Consider the following 15,840-nt stretch of genomic DNA (forward strand, 5'->3'; position numbering starts at 1 on the left):
TGGCGAATAATAAATTCCCTCTTGGTTGAAGTCAATGGCTTAAACAGAAGATGCTGATCTGGCCGTTTTGCCTGGTTGTTGCATAAGCAGGACACTGCATGTTCTGTTAAGGCAATATTTGAGGTTTGTAGCCAAGTCATCAGAGACAGGGTGTATTAGAAAGTAGGGGAAACTCATACAAACCTACTTTTCTACCTTCTTATTTTTTTTCTCATTTAAGATCAGCCTGAGCTCCCTTTTCTCCTGGATAACTTTTATCTCTGGGTAACACAGTCCTTTCTGCAGGCAGGAATACTTGATCATAAGGGTAACATAATGAGAGGTCACTTACAGATGGATATTCTTGCTTTGAATCTTTCACTTTTCCTCTCTTTAGCATGTTAAGGCTGAGCTCTTGTTTCTCCAGTTTCCCTACCTTTGCTAAAGTGATCCAGCCTCCCAGGTGCTTCCAGTTGGTTCTTGCTGGCAAGATAACCTCCCATGACCACACTTCTAATGAACAAATGAGAAAGAGGAATTTTTTTATATGTCTATTCTGCTCTGTTCCTCCTTTTGTTTTCCCTTTTTAATTTCCTTCTTTCCCCCCTCCCCTGCTTCTTCCTTTCACTGTTTAGCCTTTTCTATCTTGTCTCAGTCTCTCTTCATTTCCTTTCCTCTCTTGGGGTTCATAAAGCTGCCAAGGCCTGGCCAAAGCAGAGAGATATATGCATTTCACAGGCAAAGGTCATGCAGAGGGCAGCATCATAGTTCTTATTGCAGGTCCTGGGGAAAAGGATGCAGGTTCATTCCAGAGCTGCTGCTTTCATTACATTTGTCAAATCTACCCCGAGTAAGAATAAATAAATAAAATATGGAATTTAAAGCAAAAGAAAAAGGGATATGTTAAAATCCCAGTGTTGGAAACAAGATTTTGCCTAATTTTTTCATTTTCTTGGGAGGTGAGTTCTGGGAGAATTAAGCACAACATCTCTAATCTGGATGGGAACCACAACTGTGGATTCTCTGGTGTCTCAGCTGAGCTCACACCGTATGTCTATGGGCAGTAGTTGCCCTTCCCACCACAGAGAGCAAGTTATCATTGTCCTGAAAAATTTCCTGCTTCTTCAGTGGAAAAATTGCTAGGTGGCCAAGCAATCTAGATTGATTTGACCTGCTCGAGCATGAAAATTGCCTACCCCCTTATTACACAACCTCAAATGAGGGAGGCCTTGAATTTCACAGTTTGCGATACAAAAATGTTTTGCATAAAAATGACCACTGGAGCATTGAAGTGCTTGTTAAAATCAGTGAGGGAGACTATGGCCTGACTGGAAGTATTTTCCTGTAGGAGAACTCTTGGCTGCCAAGATGGTATTTGCACATGTAAGTCAGGCTGTATTATTTCATGCGTGGTAACAGGATTTCAGATTTCCTCTCTGGGATTGCAGGAATTGTTCAACATTTTGACCTGCCAGTTCAAATCTACTTTTTTTTCAGGGATGTGGAGGTCACTCTGAAAGCCCCAGAGTTGGCTTCTGGCACTGTGTGCAAAGCACTCACATCTGCTTGTGATGGCTATAGCAGCAGCTCCTGTAGAGTTATGTACTTTTGCGTTCACTCCTGCCTTTTGCCCTAGTCTAAACAAAGCTGCTGTCTTTCTGCACTCCTAGTCTTGTCAGAATAAGTTCCCCCAAATGGGCAGAAACCTGTTTATTTAGTGTTGGTGTTTCTTAGCCCTGGACAGATTGTCATGACTTAGTTCTTGATTTGCTTAAAGAATTGGTCAGTGTGCATAAAGTCTTGTCTGTCAGTCATGTGGTCAAATAACAGTTTTCTTTGTCCCAGTGTGATATGCTGTGCAAAAAGCTTTCTTTTCATTTGAGTGGTAACAGAATACTTCCCTGTCACTGCCAGTCAAGCTGTGGGCAAAGGCCAGGCTGTTTTTAGGCACTTTTGCTGTAGCTCTGCAGAGGTGCATGGTTATAGCAAGGCTGGTTCGTATTTCTCTCACCGCGTGTTTCTAATACAGAAAACAAACCCTTCCCCCTGTGTTTTCACTGGTGAAAATGTGTGTTTTGGTTAAACTGGATAGTCTCCAACCTTCCCAGGTTGGTGCTCTGTCTCTCACCATCACGCTTCTGGGGACACGAAGGAGCTGTCACAGAGACCTGATATGCAGCAGCTACTTTCATGAAAGATGCTGAATATTTCCTATTTCCAGAGAAGATCTGGGACTGTGTTTTCTTTGATATGTGGTGACCTGGGGAGTCCCACAGTTTCAAAATACTAGAGGAAATAATAAATGGTGCATTTATGGGGCATGAGGGTGCACCAGAAGACTGCTGATGGGCACTGTGCTCACCAGCATTGAATTCTCTGTGGGTGATAGGGCTAAGAAGAGCCTAAGAAGGGACTTGCTGGAAACAAAGAGGTGCCTGGCAGAGACTTACAAGGTTCTCCTGCCCTGGGCATGGGGAAATTGTGACAGTGATTCATAGAATGCCAGGTTGGAAGGGACGTCAAGAGTCATCTGGTATAACCTTTCTAGGTACTACTCGAGTTTATATGAGGTGGCTCAGCACCCTGTCAAGCTGAGTCTTAAAACTGTCCAATGTGGGGGAATCTACCACTTCCCTTGGGAGACTATTCCAATGTTTGACTGTCCTCATGGTGAAAAATTTACCTCATCTGTCCAATTGGAATCTCCCCAGGAGCAACTTGTGCCCGTTACCCCTTGTCTTTTCCATGTGACTCCTTGTAAATAGGGAGTCTCTGTCTTCTTGGTACCACCCTTTAAATACTGGAACATGGCAATAAGGTCTCCCTGAAGCCTTCTTTTGAAGATTGACCACACAAGCCATTGGAGTGCAAATTCTCTGCTGTCATATGCTATTCTAGTAATGGGTTAGGTAGGCTAAGGTGCTGATCACCATAAAACGTTCTTGGCCTCTTGAATAAGAAGTGAGACACTGAGTGAGCTCAGAGCATGTCCTGAGAGAAGTGCATCCAGCTCCTGACTCCTTTCCCTGTTGCATAAGGATATCATGTTGATTACATCGTTTTAGCAACACATGAATAAGTTGGTCTATGGCCCTTGAGAAATGGCACAAATTTGATTTCAGTAATTTTAGTGATTGGACCAGAAGGCACAGGGGGCTGTCAGTCTCTTGCCATAAAACCCAGTGATGCTTGTAGGAAAGTCTGAGCCCCAGCATGCTCTGGGAATGTAGGGGCAGATTCTGTTTGAGCTCTTAAATTTTGATGCAGGTGGTGCTGCCTGTGGTTGCAGGAACACCCCAAGCTTTGGCATTGCTTTTTCTTAGCTAGGATCTTTCCATTTGCATGTTAGATTTGTAATTATGTTGATTTCCAAGGTCAAATTTGTTTGCCTTAAGAATCATTGCAGGAAGGGCTGGGATCAAAAGGACTTCGTTGTGGAACTGGAAGTCAAAATGAACACCAGTGAGGTGTTCACTACATGAGGAAGTTTACCAGCAAAGGTGCATTGGTAGTTAGGCAAGTGTGTCCCTGTGTGACTAGGTTTGCTATGGAAAATTATAGGGTATCATTATGGCAATCAAATTATATCATTGTAGTTTTGCTGTTAAAAATCTCCTGTAGATAAGCCATCTAGGGAAAACTGTCCTTTCAATAAAATAAACCTGTTATAACTGAATTTAGAAGAGCTACCTGACCCCTGGTACTATGAGCTCTTTATCACTACTTAGAAAAGCAATAGCAAGGCCACAACAAGCAGTGTTGTGATTTATTTGTGTGAGGACTGTGTTTTGGAAAGGACTTGGTTGAGAGCCAAGGAGAAAGAGCCAATTGAAGCTGCTCAGGAAGTATCACCCTTGTATTCCTTCAGCTATAAAGTGATGACCTTAACACCTCCTGCAGCTGTATCTCTAGAATGAAATAGTGCCTAGCTTGTCTGTAGGGTGTGGAATTGATCTTTTTGGGCTGTAAGAATTCTACACTATATCTCTCTCAAAATTACAGCTTTAATTCTCTGAATATTGAGCAAAACCCCATAAAGCTTCCCAAGGCTGCCTGGTAATTAGGTTATGCTATAGGATATATTATAAATACAATGATGTTATGTAGAATATACTTTATTTAATTGACACATAATGCATGTTAAGTTATGCTTTTTTTTTTTTTTTTTTTTTTACAATTAAAGTAAGATATTAATGGTGCTGTAACACTAATGTATTAATTGTAAAATGCATTAATATTTATACAAACACTTTTAACAAAGTGTTAAACCTTTTAATCAGAAGGGTGATGAAGCACAGGCATGAGTGCTTCAGAGGCTGGGGAATCAGTGTCCTTGGTGCTGAGCAGCTTCATCTCACTTTGATATTGGGCCCTACTCTGAGTACCAGTTTAGATTAGATGACGTGCAGGAGGTCCTTCCGGGCTAAATTTCCCTGATTCTAGAAAGATAAGCTTAAAAAACCCAATATAATTTAAAAAATATCTGTTTGCCTTTTCAAAATATAGAAAGTTAGGGAAGGAATCATCTCCACAGCCATAAGAGCTTTAAAATCTTGTTTTAGAAAAATTTAAGTTCTCAAGAAACCATAGACTTGTGGGTCATCCAAAGAAAATAATCTAAGATGATATTAAAATAGCAAACAAGATGTTTTGTATGTGCTTGTTAGAGCAATTCTTTATAAAGCTCTAGACCCAAACCGTTTGCAGTTGGAGTTACTTATTAAATTCTCCAGTGTTATTCCAACAGTCTGTGGAAGGGCTGAAGTGTTTTATTAAATTCTATAGGAGTTCACATTTAGGAAATTTAAGAGAACAATTAGCAACAATCCTCAGTAGTATCTGAGTTGGATTCAAGCCTGCAGAGTGGAAAACTGCCACCAAATTTTTATTCCTGTCACCCCTAGTCTTCACCAGTCTAATTTCTACTACCTTCTCATCCTTACAGAAACCCAGCAGACCTATGAAATACTGTTCAGCATTTATGAAAAATTGCCTTGCTTAGCCTTGAAAAGCTGGCACTCAGCTGCAGTTCTAAATTTAATCTTATTTAAAAGCCTTCTATCTGAGTTAACTCTGGCTACTGTTTGGAGGCACAACTGTGGAAGAGAGGATCAGATAGTGGACAAGGAACTGTTGACTTAAAATAAAAATATTTTCCTAAGTATGCTTACAAGATGTTGAAGTTTTTTCCAGCTCTGTGTGGTGTCTGGAGGGTGGAAGGGCTGGGGAGTAGCTGGAGTGAAAGCAAATCTCTCTGTAGAAGGTTTGTAATAGCACATTTTAATCTCCAGTATTAGGGACAAAGCAAAACAAACCCTACTTGTCCGTACTGGGCTGCTCTGTGATTTGAGAGAGCTGCTTTTACTACTGCAACCACAGGATTATCAATAATGCCTGGTATGAAATGTATTCAATGAGTTACTTGCTCTGGCTTCAGGCCTTGCCTGGGGTCACATTTCAGCCCTGCTTGGCTATCCTGGTGGCTTGTTATTTGATTCCACCAGCTTAACACTGTTTCTGTGATGTGTTATGAGTACCAGTGCTCTCTGTATAAAGAATAAGCTGAAATTCTCCAGCCCACGGCCTATCTGAAAGCCTGTGTGATATAGGGGTAGTCTGAGCTCCAGAAAAGTACCTGATTAAGGTCCCTCATGGAAGAAAGTTCTGTTTCACATTCAGAGTCTCAAAAATATCTGCAAGGAAGCTGAGGAAACCAGAAGAAAATCATAGTGGGTGCTGAAAAACAATACAGATTTGGAAAATAAGAGTGTTAACAAGAAAAGAATCTGTGTCAACCAGGAATAAGACAATGGTTTATTCATTAAAAAAGTTAATTGCACTGGCTTCATGTGTTTCAGATAATGGGAAGTAATTTGTTTTTCATTATGGTAATTTTTCTCTATTATATATATACACACTTCTATATTTGTAACTGCAAAAGCTCAAAATGGGATATTTTAAGAATACTTTACTATAGCTTAGATATAGCTTCATACAGACATGAATAGACCTCTGGCTTGAATTATGTGTAGTAGTTTATTAACCATTACAATCCTTTGAGTTTCCTGGTAATTTATTAGAAGTTTTGGATCATGTCTTAAGTGTCCAAAGAGTTTAATTGTGATTGTCTCTATTCCTCCAGCACACACCTACAGAGATGTTTCCAAGTGAAAGATGAAATTTTTCTCCTGATGACTGGTGAGCTGGTGTGTTGTTGTGTGCCTTGTCAAGCAAAGCTAGAGCTGTAGTAGGTGGAAGCAGGAGAAAAGGGCTTATTGCTTTTAGACAGCCATGGTTAAACAGGAGATACACACACACACACACACATATATGAATGTTTGGATACTCTACTATTATCCTACATCTGGATGGGATGGAAGCTCTTATATCACTTGTGCTTTTGTGAACCAGTCCATCAGTTGCTTTGCTTTCAAAAAGGCAGGGTTGTAGCTCTATGAGGCTATAAGGATAAGTAAAGGATTATGTTTAGATGCACAGTACCTCTAAAATGATTAAAGTCGGTATGAAAACGGTATTTTTTCTCTAGTTTCCATATGTGTTAAGGTTTAGAATTGGCTGTTGGATGAGAACTGAGCATCAGTTCCCTGGAGGGCCAGTGGTGAAAATGGTTCTTGGGAACAGACATTGCTGGGTGGGATGGAGTTACAGTTGGCATTAAGTGTTTTTGTTTGGTGAGTAGTGGCGAGTAATTGCTGATGACTGATAGGAGGAAAACTCTGGACTTTGGAAAAATAAATTGCAAGTGGTGTTTGAAAGGAATGTTTCATCTTGTTAGAGGGGAAAAAAAATGATCTCTTGGTTTTGTGTGGCACTTCTTTTGGTTGTTTGTTCTGTCTTCAGAGTATAAATCCCTGCTTTGGTAGTGACATTGGTCTTTTGAATTAAGGAGATGTTTAGCACTTGACTCCTAAACATTGATTTAATTGGGGAGTATGTATGCCCACCAGCAAAAATATCATGTCCTCAATATAATCCTTGAAAAAATAAAAGTGCTAAACCCCAAAGATTTTGAGATTGTTTTTGTTAACCTCAATTTTCCGAACATGTAGCATTTGGAAAGGGTTTGGTGGGTTTAATTCTTTATATTTCCTTTATGTTTTACCAGGCTTTCAAATGAAATGTATATTTTTTAAAGAAACCTACTCTAACACTGACTTCCCTAGATGACCTAATAAATGAACTACCACAGAAGTTCCTGATAAAATAATGAGAATTCATGTCACTTCATCTCCAAGATCAACCATGATGAAATAAAGTGTATTTGACTGTGGTAGTTCAGCTGGGATGTTTTCCTCAAATAATTGCTCATCTTCAGGTCCTGGATCTGACAATGGTGATTTCACATCCTGGAATTTGAGGGTGAAGAAAGGAGTGTCTAATGTCTCTGATAGTCTTTAAAAGCAGCCTGACCTCACTTTATTTGGAGTGGATGCTTGTAAGACTGTACCTTATATCCCAGAAAATAATGCAGGCACATACACTTGATGGGGAATGATAACATCATTTAATAATACCTTTACCACTTCAGTTTCTTGACTGTCATAGTCTGTGGTCTATGAAGAGCTTATCAGTGATCTGCTTGCTCATTTTACTAAACTGAACTAGTTTCTTGCAGCCATCCAAAAGAGAATTTTTCATGCTTTCCAGGAAGGAGTCAAAGAGCTCTGTAAGCTATTCCTTGTGTACTTCTGAAGTGCTTCTTACCTTGATATACAGGTGCCATTGAAGTCCTTAAACACTTGCCATTGGCTACATGTTTATGCATTTCATTCAGTAAAGGGCATCCCAGTAGTTCCCTCCCTGGTACCACAGGTATTGGTACAAAAGGTCACTGGAGACCTGTTACCAAAAATTCAGCAATGATGCTGAAAACAATTCGGAATCTAGTTAATGCACCATAAATCAATGGGTAACAAAATGCCAACACTGTCAACAGAACTTCCAAGGAATGTAGTGCAAATTGGGCACACTTCAAGAAGAGAAAAAAAAAGGAGCATTAGCTCTCTACAGCCACTTCCTTTTGCTCTGTGAAGAACATCATGTCATCCCTGATCATGCCCAAGCCTGATCTATTATCTTCTCTCTAACAGTGGTCAGTGTCAGATGTTTCAGACACTGGACATTGTTTATTATTAGCCAGTCACCATCAAAGCATTTAATCCTATCAGTATCTTGAGCTTGAATGAACTCAAGTTATTTTGAGATTGCTGAAGGAAGGTGAGGGGAAGGAGTTGTTTCAACAAGTGATCTGCACTAATTGCAGGAGTTGAAACCTTCCCTCATCCTGAACTGGTAATATTAAAGGCATGCTCCAGGATGGCTGTTCTGACAGAATAATTAAATATTCAGAGAAGCCAGTAGTGTCTTGACTGCACTTTGGTTGTATTTCTCTGATGACCTAACAGGTTAGCCTCAGGGAACAGTCCTGCACTGGAGGAACAGTGTGAAAAGTGGGGTTTAATGTTTTGTGTTGTATTCTGGTTTTATTTGTAGCTGTAGTCTTTTTCTGATGCCCATATTGTATCGTTGCCATATTATTGAGAGAGAAGAGCTGATCTGGTTGTCTTTTTCTGATGCCCATATTGTACCGTAGCCATATTATTGAGAGAGAAGAGCTGATCTGGCTCCAGGACCAGGTGTACAGCATCACACAGAGCATGGATTCAACTGACTGGGAAAGGAGGTGCACTCCAGTAGTTCATTTTATCCCCAGGGTGTTTCCCTGAACGAGTGAGATAAAGGCATGAAATTAAATGGTGCTGTTCCCTGATCTAATGCAGCCCTGCCACTCTAATTATTGGGGCTGTTTCTCAGCCTTTTTCTTATAAGCAAATGCTGCCCTGGGGACTTGGAAATTAATGTGTTGATTTGAGTAAGTATCTATTTGGCACACACCTTGAGGCACTGCAGCAACAGAACTGCTAAATAAGAACTTCAGGGTAAAATGTAGAGAAAGCAGAGAATCCAGCCCTGACAGTGGCAGCTTGAATGCTGAAGCTAAATTACTGTGTGTTGGATATCTCCAAGAGCAATGATTGTAGTTGGTTTAGGCACCTTGAAATTTGTTTGAACAATGTTGTTTCACACAAGTCCTGCAGTCTCAGCGTTGGTATAGAAGGACTATTCTGAGTAAAAGCTCTAGGTATAGCAGACCATACTATTTTGGAGAATAAGAGGAAGTTGCTGGATGTGGCCTTAGGGACAGAGAAAAGGCCCTGGCAGTGTTTAACTTAGTGGAGTAAATACACCCTACAGATGTGTCTACGTGGACAGCTAGAGTGGATGTTGAGAGCAAGGCATGTGAATTCTCTCAAACGACATGACCTGTGTTCTTCCCTGTGTGCATCACCATGTCTTGGAAGGCAGGATGATGACCATGAGGAGGCAGTGCAGCTTGCAGCAGTGAAGAGTAACTGCATACCTAACTGGCCCCTCAGTACAGTATAGCAAAGATATTGAGAAGCTGGAGGAAGCCACTTTGGCTGCCACGGATGAAAGGATACTGGAACATATGATAAATCATAACAGACCAAGGGAGCTGCTCCGCTCTTCTAAGAGAAGTGAAGAATAAGGAGAGTGGGATCTCATTACTGTTTTACACTACATAAACCTGTAGAGTAAATGGAACCAGTCTTTGAAATGCACAATGAAAAACCAGAGGAAATAAACCAAAGTCATAATAGGGTAAATTCCAAATGCATGTAATGAAATTTTTTTTCACTGTGAAAGTCGTTAAGCAATGGCAGGGGTTGCCTGGAGAGGTCGTGGAGGCCCCATCCTTGGAGATATTCAGAAATGGACAAGGAGCTGAGAAACCTGGCCAAAGTTGGCGCTGCTTTGAGCAGAAGATTGAACTAGGTAACTTCAAGAGCTATCAGCTGAAATGATTCTGTGATTATGGCCCATCGGGAGAATAGTCACATTTTAGCCATTTCTTTTAAACCAAGTCTAAGTTATATGTCAGTTTCCCTTTTAGGAATTTCTCTGGGGATTGTTTCTCTTAATGGTTTTGTCTTTTCTCTTACTTTGTCTGTTAAGAAAAGAGTCTATCAGCAACAATCCAGCAATGGTGCCTCTTTTCTCAAGAGGTTGAGGAAGACCTGTGTAGGGCATTGTGAGACTGCTGCTGGTAGACTTGTGTTGGCGGCCAGGAGAGGAAAGGGGACTTCTGACCTCATTACATAGAGGAATTCTGCAGAGTTGAATGGGACCATGGCTGATGCTGACATTGGACATCCTACAGAGTTCTCTGCACAGATGTCTGTATCAGCACCACAGTGGTTTCCCCTCGTGTGAGAGTGGCCAAGCCAGGATTTGTCTGGCAGTTGCTGTGGCAACCATGACCACAAGCAGCCCTTTTAACTCAGTTTAACTTTAATGAGCTTTATCCCCATGCTTTATATTTGTTAACAACTTTCTTATTGCAAATAACCTCATCTTCTAACAAACAAAGAGGGATGTGTTTCTGCATACTCTTTTCCTTCTAAAAAGGTTGAAACTTTGCAGAACTGGAGAGAAACAGAAGGCACAACCAGAAAAATTTCAATGGTATATTTGAAGGGAGATCAAAGGTGTGACTGCTGGACTGTAACAGAATAGGACCTCCTACAACCAACTGTGATTCCAACTTTCTCTTTAGTGGCTCTGTGTCTGGGACTTTCTTGCTCATGATCTTAAGGTCACAGGAGAAGAGAGGTTGGAAGGGACCTCAGTTCTGTAGTTTACACTCCTGCTCAAATCAGGGTCAACTAGAAGGTCAGACCAGGTTGCTCAGGGCTTTATCTTCTAAGATTTGGAAAACTTCCAAGGATGCAGACTGCAAAACTTCTCTGGGCAGCTTGCTCCACTACTTGACTGCCCTCACAGTGAAAAGATTGGTCTATATACCTGGTCTGAAACTCTCTTGTTTCATCTTGTGCCTATTATCCCTCATCCTCCTACCATGCACCAGTGTGAAGAGCCTGACTCCATTTCCTTGATGCCCTCCCTGTAGAATCTGGCTGGCTGCTACTAGTTGCCCCCAAAGCTGTCTCTTCTCCAGTCTGGACAAACCACTTCTTACAGGGCAAATACTCCAGCTCCCAACAGTCTTGGTGGCCCTCTCTTGAACTCACTCCAGGTTACTGATGTATATAAATAGTAATAATAAAGAAATAAAATCTGCATCCCTCATTGCTTGTCAGTTGTGTGTTTGTTAGATTGCACTGCTGCAAATCACCTAAATATTAACTACCTTTACTAATTATGGCTTTTGTCATGTTTTTTGCAGGTTACATATCACAAGTGCTAAAGAATTACACTGACCATGCCTGTGATGGAGAATATGTCTCTCTGAGATGCCCTCACAGAACCACCATCAGCATCCAGTCTTCCTTTTACGGCCGAATCGTGCCAAGTCACCAGATGTGTCCTTCCCGCTATCCCCACTCCTATGCAACTTTAATTAAAGAAGATGTTGCCTGCTCAGTTGGCACTTCCCTTCAGGTATTGCATGTTCAACTGGATCTGTTCATTTTGGACTTTATCTTTCCTTGGCCTAGCAGCACAGACTTATTAAGCAGTGCTACCCAGCATGGGAGCACTGACTTCTCACACAGCTTAGTGGACAATTCATCTTTGTAGTTTAGACAGGACTAAATTAGATTTTGCTGATTTTATTAATTTTGGTGTAACTCTAGTCAGTAACAGGTCAGGAATGTGGTTGAAACAGAATTACACTGCAAGACCACATTATGTTTGACAGGGCTCGAAGATTTTTTTTAAAAATAGCTTTCTTTCCCAATGGTGAACTTTTTCAACACATCTAGAAGTTGCTGTGTTGTACATTTTACTTCAGAACTGATCCTGTTTCAAGAGGCTTTTACTTTGGTAACTTGAAACCCAGTGAGAATCCTTGGCTTTACTTCTTCTGACTCACTTGGCTCTTAGGCCACTGTAAGTGATCATGCATCACTTAAGCTTATAATGTCCCAAACACCAGTAGTTAATCAGCTCTGTCCATTTGTGTAGGGCATGTTGACTATATGTATCCTCCCAAGGGCACGTGTGACGTCAACAAATCAAAGGATTATTTGGAAGGTGCCAGTGTTACTCAACTGTCAGTAGGAACAACTAAAATTAGAAACATGAGTTGGCTGATGTTGTTGAGATGAATGGGGATGTTGAGGTAAGCACAAGGCTTTCCAAGTGTAGGATTTAGAACTCTGAAAACTTCTGGGCAGAGCATCTGTGTGTTTTTGGCTGTGAATCAATCATAACTCATAATAAAAATTTATAGAAGTACTAGATTCATGAACCTACAGGGCTAGTGAATAATTTCATTTATAATTTGGCTCAAGGCCAGAGTTTCCCACATCACTTCTCACTCTTGCATCCAGGTTTTTTAAGAGGAATTTACAGCATTTTTTAAAAAGTTGTTACGAGCGCTTTGGCTTCCAAGTGTCAGAGGTAAATTCTCAAGATTGCACAGGGCTGGTGTTTGTCTGTGGTGTAACCCTTAAGCTGACAGGTTTGCAGTTTCCCTTGTAGCACTTCCACTGCACAACAAAAGACTGCTATAGTATGGGAGGACATGGTCCTTATCAGTGAAAGGTGGCCTGAAGACTTTGGCAGAGGCTGACCTTCCCTGCTTTCTTTTGCTGATCTCCTGCAAAATTTGCCTAAAATATTTCATTTACTGGCATGATTGATAGGTACTTGCACAGCCTTATCCTTTGTGGGTGAGTGGCCCACTTAAGGCATCTGGAAGAACTTCAGAACAGGGAATATGTAACCTTTGGCTTTCCATGCCATGGTTTGATGTGCAGGAGAGATTTCAAAGAAATCCTTACCTCCCTGCCTTAGCTCCTTATGTCCTCAGAGCTGTTATCCATTAGCTCTGCCCCTCACACTTACAGTGCTGGTAATTGCAGCTCCTCTATTTACCAGAGTGTGAACTGTGTTCCTTGCAGGCAGTTTTGCAACAGATCTCTTGTACAGTAAGTTAGTTACATGACTGAGACCAGAACTTTCCTATTCACCCATTTTTGGGGATGCAGATGTGCTAGGGAAGTAGCTGACATTCTTTGTTCTGCCACAAATTTCTTGGGGGTTCTTGGGCAAGATCCTGTGTCTCTTTGGAGAAGATCCACGATGTCTCTTTGGTGCCCCCAAATCTGGCTCAATGTGCCATGCTCAGCTAGGATAGGATGAGTCCAATTGCCAGAGATGAATCTTGTCTTCTTCCTCAGTCCTGGAGGGGTGAGGTCTCCCTGAGGGGCAAGCCAGGAACTCCACAAGCTGAATGGCAAAGTGCCTGCAGCTCGCTGGTAGGAAACTCATGTATTTGGAATTGGAAAGCTGTAGACAAGGAAATTGTGTGTATTTTTGTGGTTTTCAAACTCAGCTGGATGGCTGCTATAAGCAGGACCAATTGCATGTACTGTCTGTTTGTTAGTAATTTAAAAAAATCAGCCAAACGGAACCCTTCAAAATTAAGTGTATAAAATCACCGTGTCTAATCAAACCCATGACTGTATAGATTCTCTGCTGCTCTGGAGAGTGGCCTGAAGGGAGTGTAAAGGGCAGTTAGTGATACTATTCCCTACAAACACTACCTGTAAGTAACAGTTAATTGCCATTTAGAAGCCCTGTCCCCTGGAAATGTCCTGTTCAGACATTGTTTCTATGTTACAAAGGGAAAAGTAAGGGTTGATGACACTGAGACAGCCATGACTAATACAGCCTTGTGAGGTTGGCTGCCAGGATCCCTTGCTTTAGTCACTTGTTTTTGTTTGAAATGAAATGCAGACCACTTGGGAGAGCATGTCTAAGACATTAAGGCCGTGACCCCAAACTACACATTTCTTAGCAGATCACGTTTCTGACACCATGATGTCAGATTCAGTGGGAGATCTTCAACACACAAAGAATTTGGGACATTCAGACTGGGATTTCAGTTTTGATGTGGTTGGTCTCTTGTTAACTTTTAGATAAAGCCCCACAAATATGGAGAGATCAGAAAAACAAAATGAAGTTGTGTTGAAAGCCAGACATGATTTGCTTTTTAAACAGCTTCCCTGCTCTCCCCATTCCACTTGGTTTAACAGAGAAGCCCAGAGTTAGCACAAGTCAACAAGCAGACTTGCTGAGGGTGTACTCAGTTCCACTGTCCATGTTGCTAACAAAGATGTTAAACAGCACTGGTCCCAGCACCAACTTCTGAGGACCATCACTTGTCTCCATCTGGATATCGAGCTGTTGGTCACAACTCTTTGAGTGCAACCACACAGCCAGTTCCTTACCCAACGAGTGGTCCATTCATCAAATCCATATTGTTCCTGTTTAGATACCAGGATGTCATGCAGGACAGTGTCAAATGTGTTGCCCAGATCCAGGTAGATGACATCAGTTGCTCTTCCTTTGTCCACCCATACCATGACCCCATCGTAAAAGGTCACCAAATCAGTCAGGCAGGATTTGCCCTTAGTGAAGCCACATTGGCTGTCACCAATCACCCCTTTGTTTTCCACGTGCCTTAGCAGAGCCTTCAGGAGGATTTGCTCCATGATCTTACTGGGCACAGAGGTGAGACTGACTGACCTGTCGTTCCCTGGGTCTTCCTTTTTTCCCTTTTGGAAAATGTGGTTTATGTCTCCCCTTTTCCAGTCAGTGGGAACTTTGCCAGGCTGCCAAGACTTTTCAAATATGATGAACAGTGGCTTTGCAACTTCATCAGCCAGTTTGTTCAAGAGCCATGGATGAATCCCATCAGGTCCCATGGGCTTGTTCACCTTCACGTCCTTCACCAACCTTTGCCACTTTGGAGCAATTGTGCATGTACAGTTGTTCTGAGCACGCGACCTAATAATTCTGAGAGCTTGAAGATTTCTGGTAGGTCTGTGCATTATGCTTTCACAGGGGAGTTTTTCTCTTGCTCTGTAAATGCATGTCATCCAGATAGGGTTGATCAAGCCCATTTTTAATCTGCACAACGTCTGATTTTATTAGTGTGAGAATATGGAGAAGAAGCTAAATGACATTGCTGCACAACAGATGAAGACATGGGAACATGTGGAGACACCTTTTACTCCAAGGAGATCTGCTAGGGAGCATCCTCATCTGCTTAACTGCTCCCTTATGCCATGGTTCTCTCACCTGTCACAATACTGCATACATTTGCACTTCTCTGCCATGGGGACATCCCATGAGGTCCTGCCTCTGGAGAAATAAGGAAGCTGATAAACAGATACAGCAGAAGTGTATGTTTATTCATACGAACACATACATTTTGGCATAAAAGACAAAGGAGAAACAGGTGTGTGAAGTGTTCTGATGAGTGCCTGCTGATAAGTTAATCTCTTTAGTAAAAAACCCTACTCATTCCTAGCCAAGCTCACAAAACATGACTTGTGCCTGCAAAAATACCTGGAGGCTTGTGTATGTTTGAAGGAAGCTGCTCAGGTGAAGGGGGAGAAGTTTGGAGTGTCTTGTTTATAAAGCTTTTTGCAGCTGCTCATTCCTGGATTCGTGTTTCTGATGTCCCTGTTTTCAGCAATAAACAACTCAAAGTCTGTATGGAAGAGTGTTTAATGGTTGGCCTAAAATTATTGCCTATTAACAGAAAACTAAATTACACTTTACAGCAGATTACCTGCAATATTATCATCTTGGTAAATTGGCAGGAAAGTAAACCCACAGTTTATTTAGAAGGAAGACAGAAAGCCCTGGAGCAGAGCTTGTATAGAAGGGAAATAAAAAGCCCTGGAGATGCATTTTTATCATGTTTTTGTTTTCTATGGTGTTTCTGCTCCCAGATACTTATCAAAGATGTTGCAGGGTAACTTCTGTCTTCATAGAATC

General features: G+C 41.5%; 1 protein-coding gene across 1 annotated transcript in view; it reads left to right on the plus strand.

Annotated features, from left to right (window-relative positions):
* EVA1A (eva-1 homolog A (C. elegans)) overlaps positions 1-15,840 on the plus strand; it is a 211,666-nt gene that overhangs the window by 52,663 nt on the left and 143,163 nt on the right. The window contains exon 2 of the mRNA XM_010002389.1: positions 11,270-11,484. Coding sequence (XP_010000691.1) covers positions 11,270-11,484 — 215 coding nt within the window. The remainder of the gene's footprint in view (positions 1-11,269; positions 11,485-15,840) is intronic.

The sequence above is a fragment of the Chaetura pelagica genome, unplaced genomic scaffold (genome assembly GCF_000747805.2).
Source record: "Chaetura pelagica isolate M959 unplaced genomic scaffold, ChaPel_1.0 scaffold46, whole genome shotgun sequence".
NCBI lineage: Eukaryota > Metazoa > Chordata > Aves > Apodiformes > Apodidae > Chaetura > Chaetura pelagica.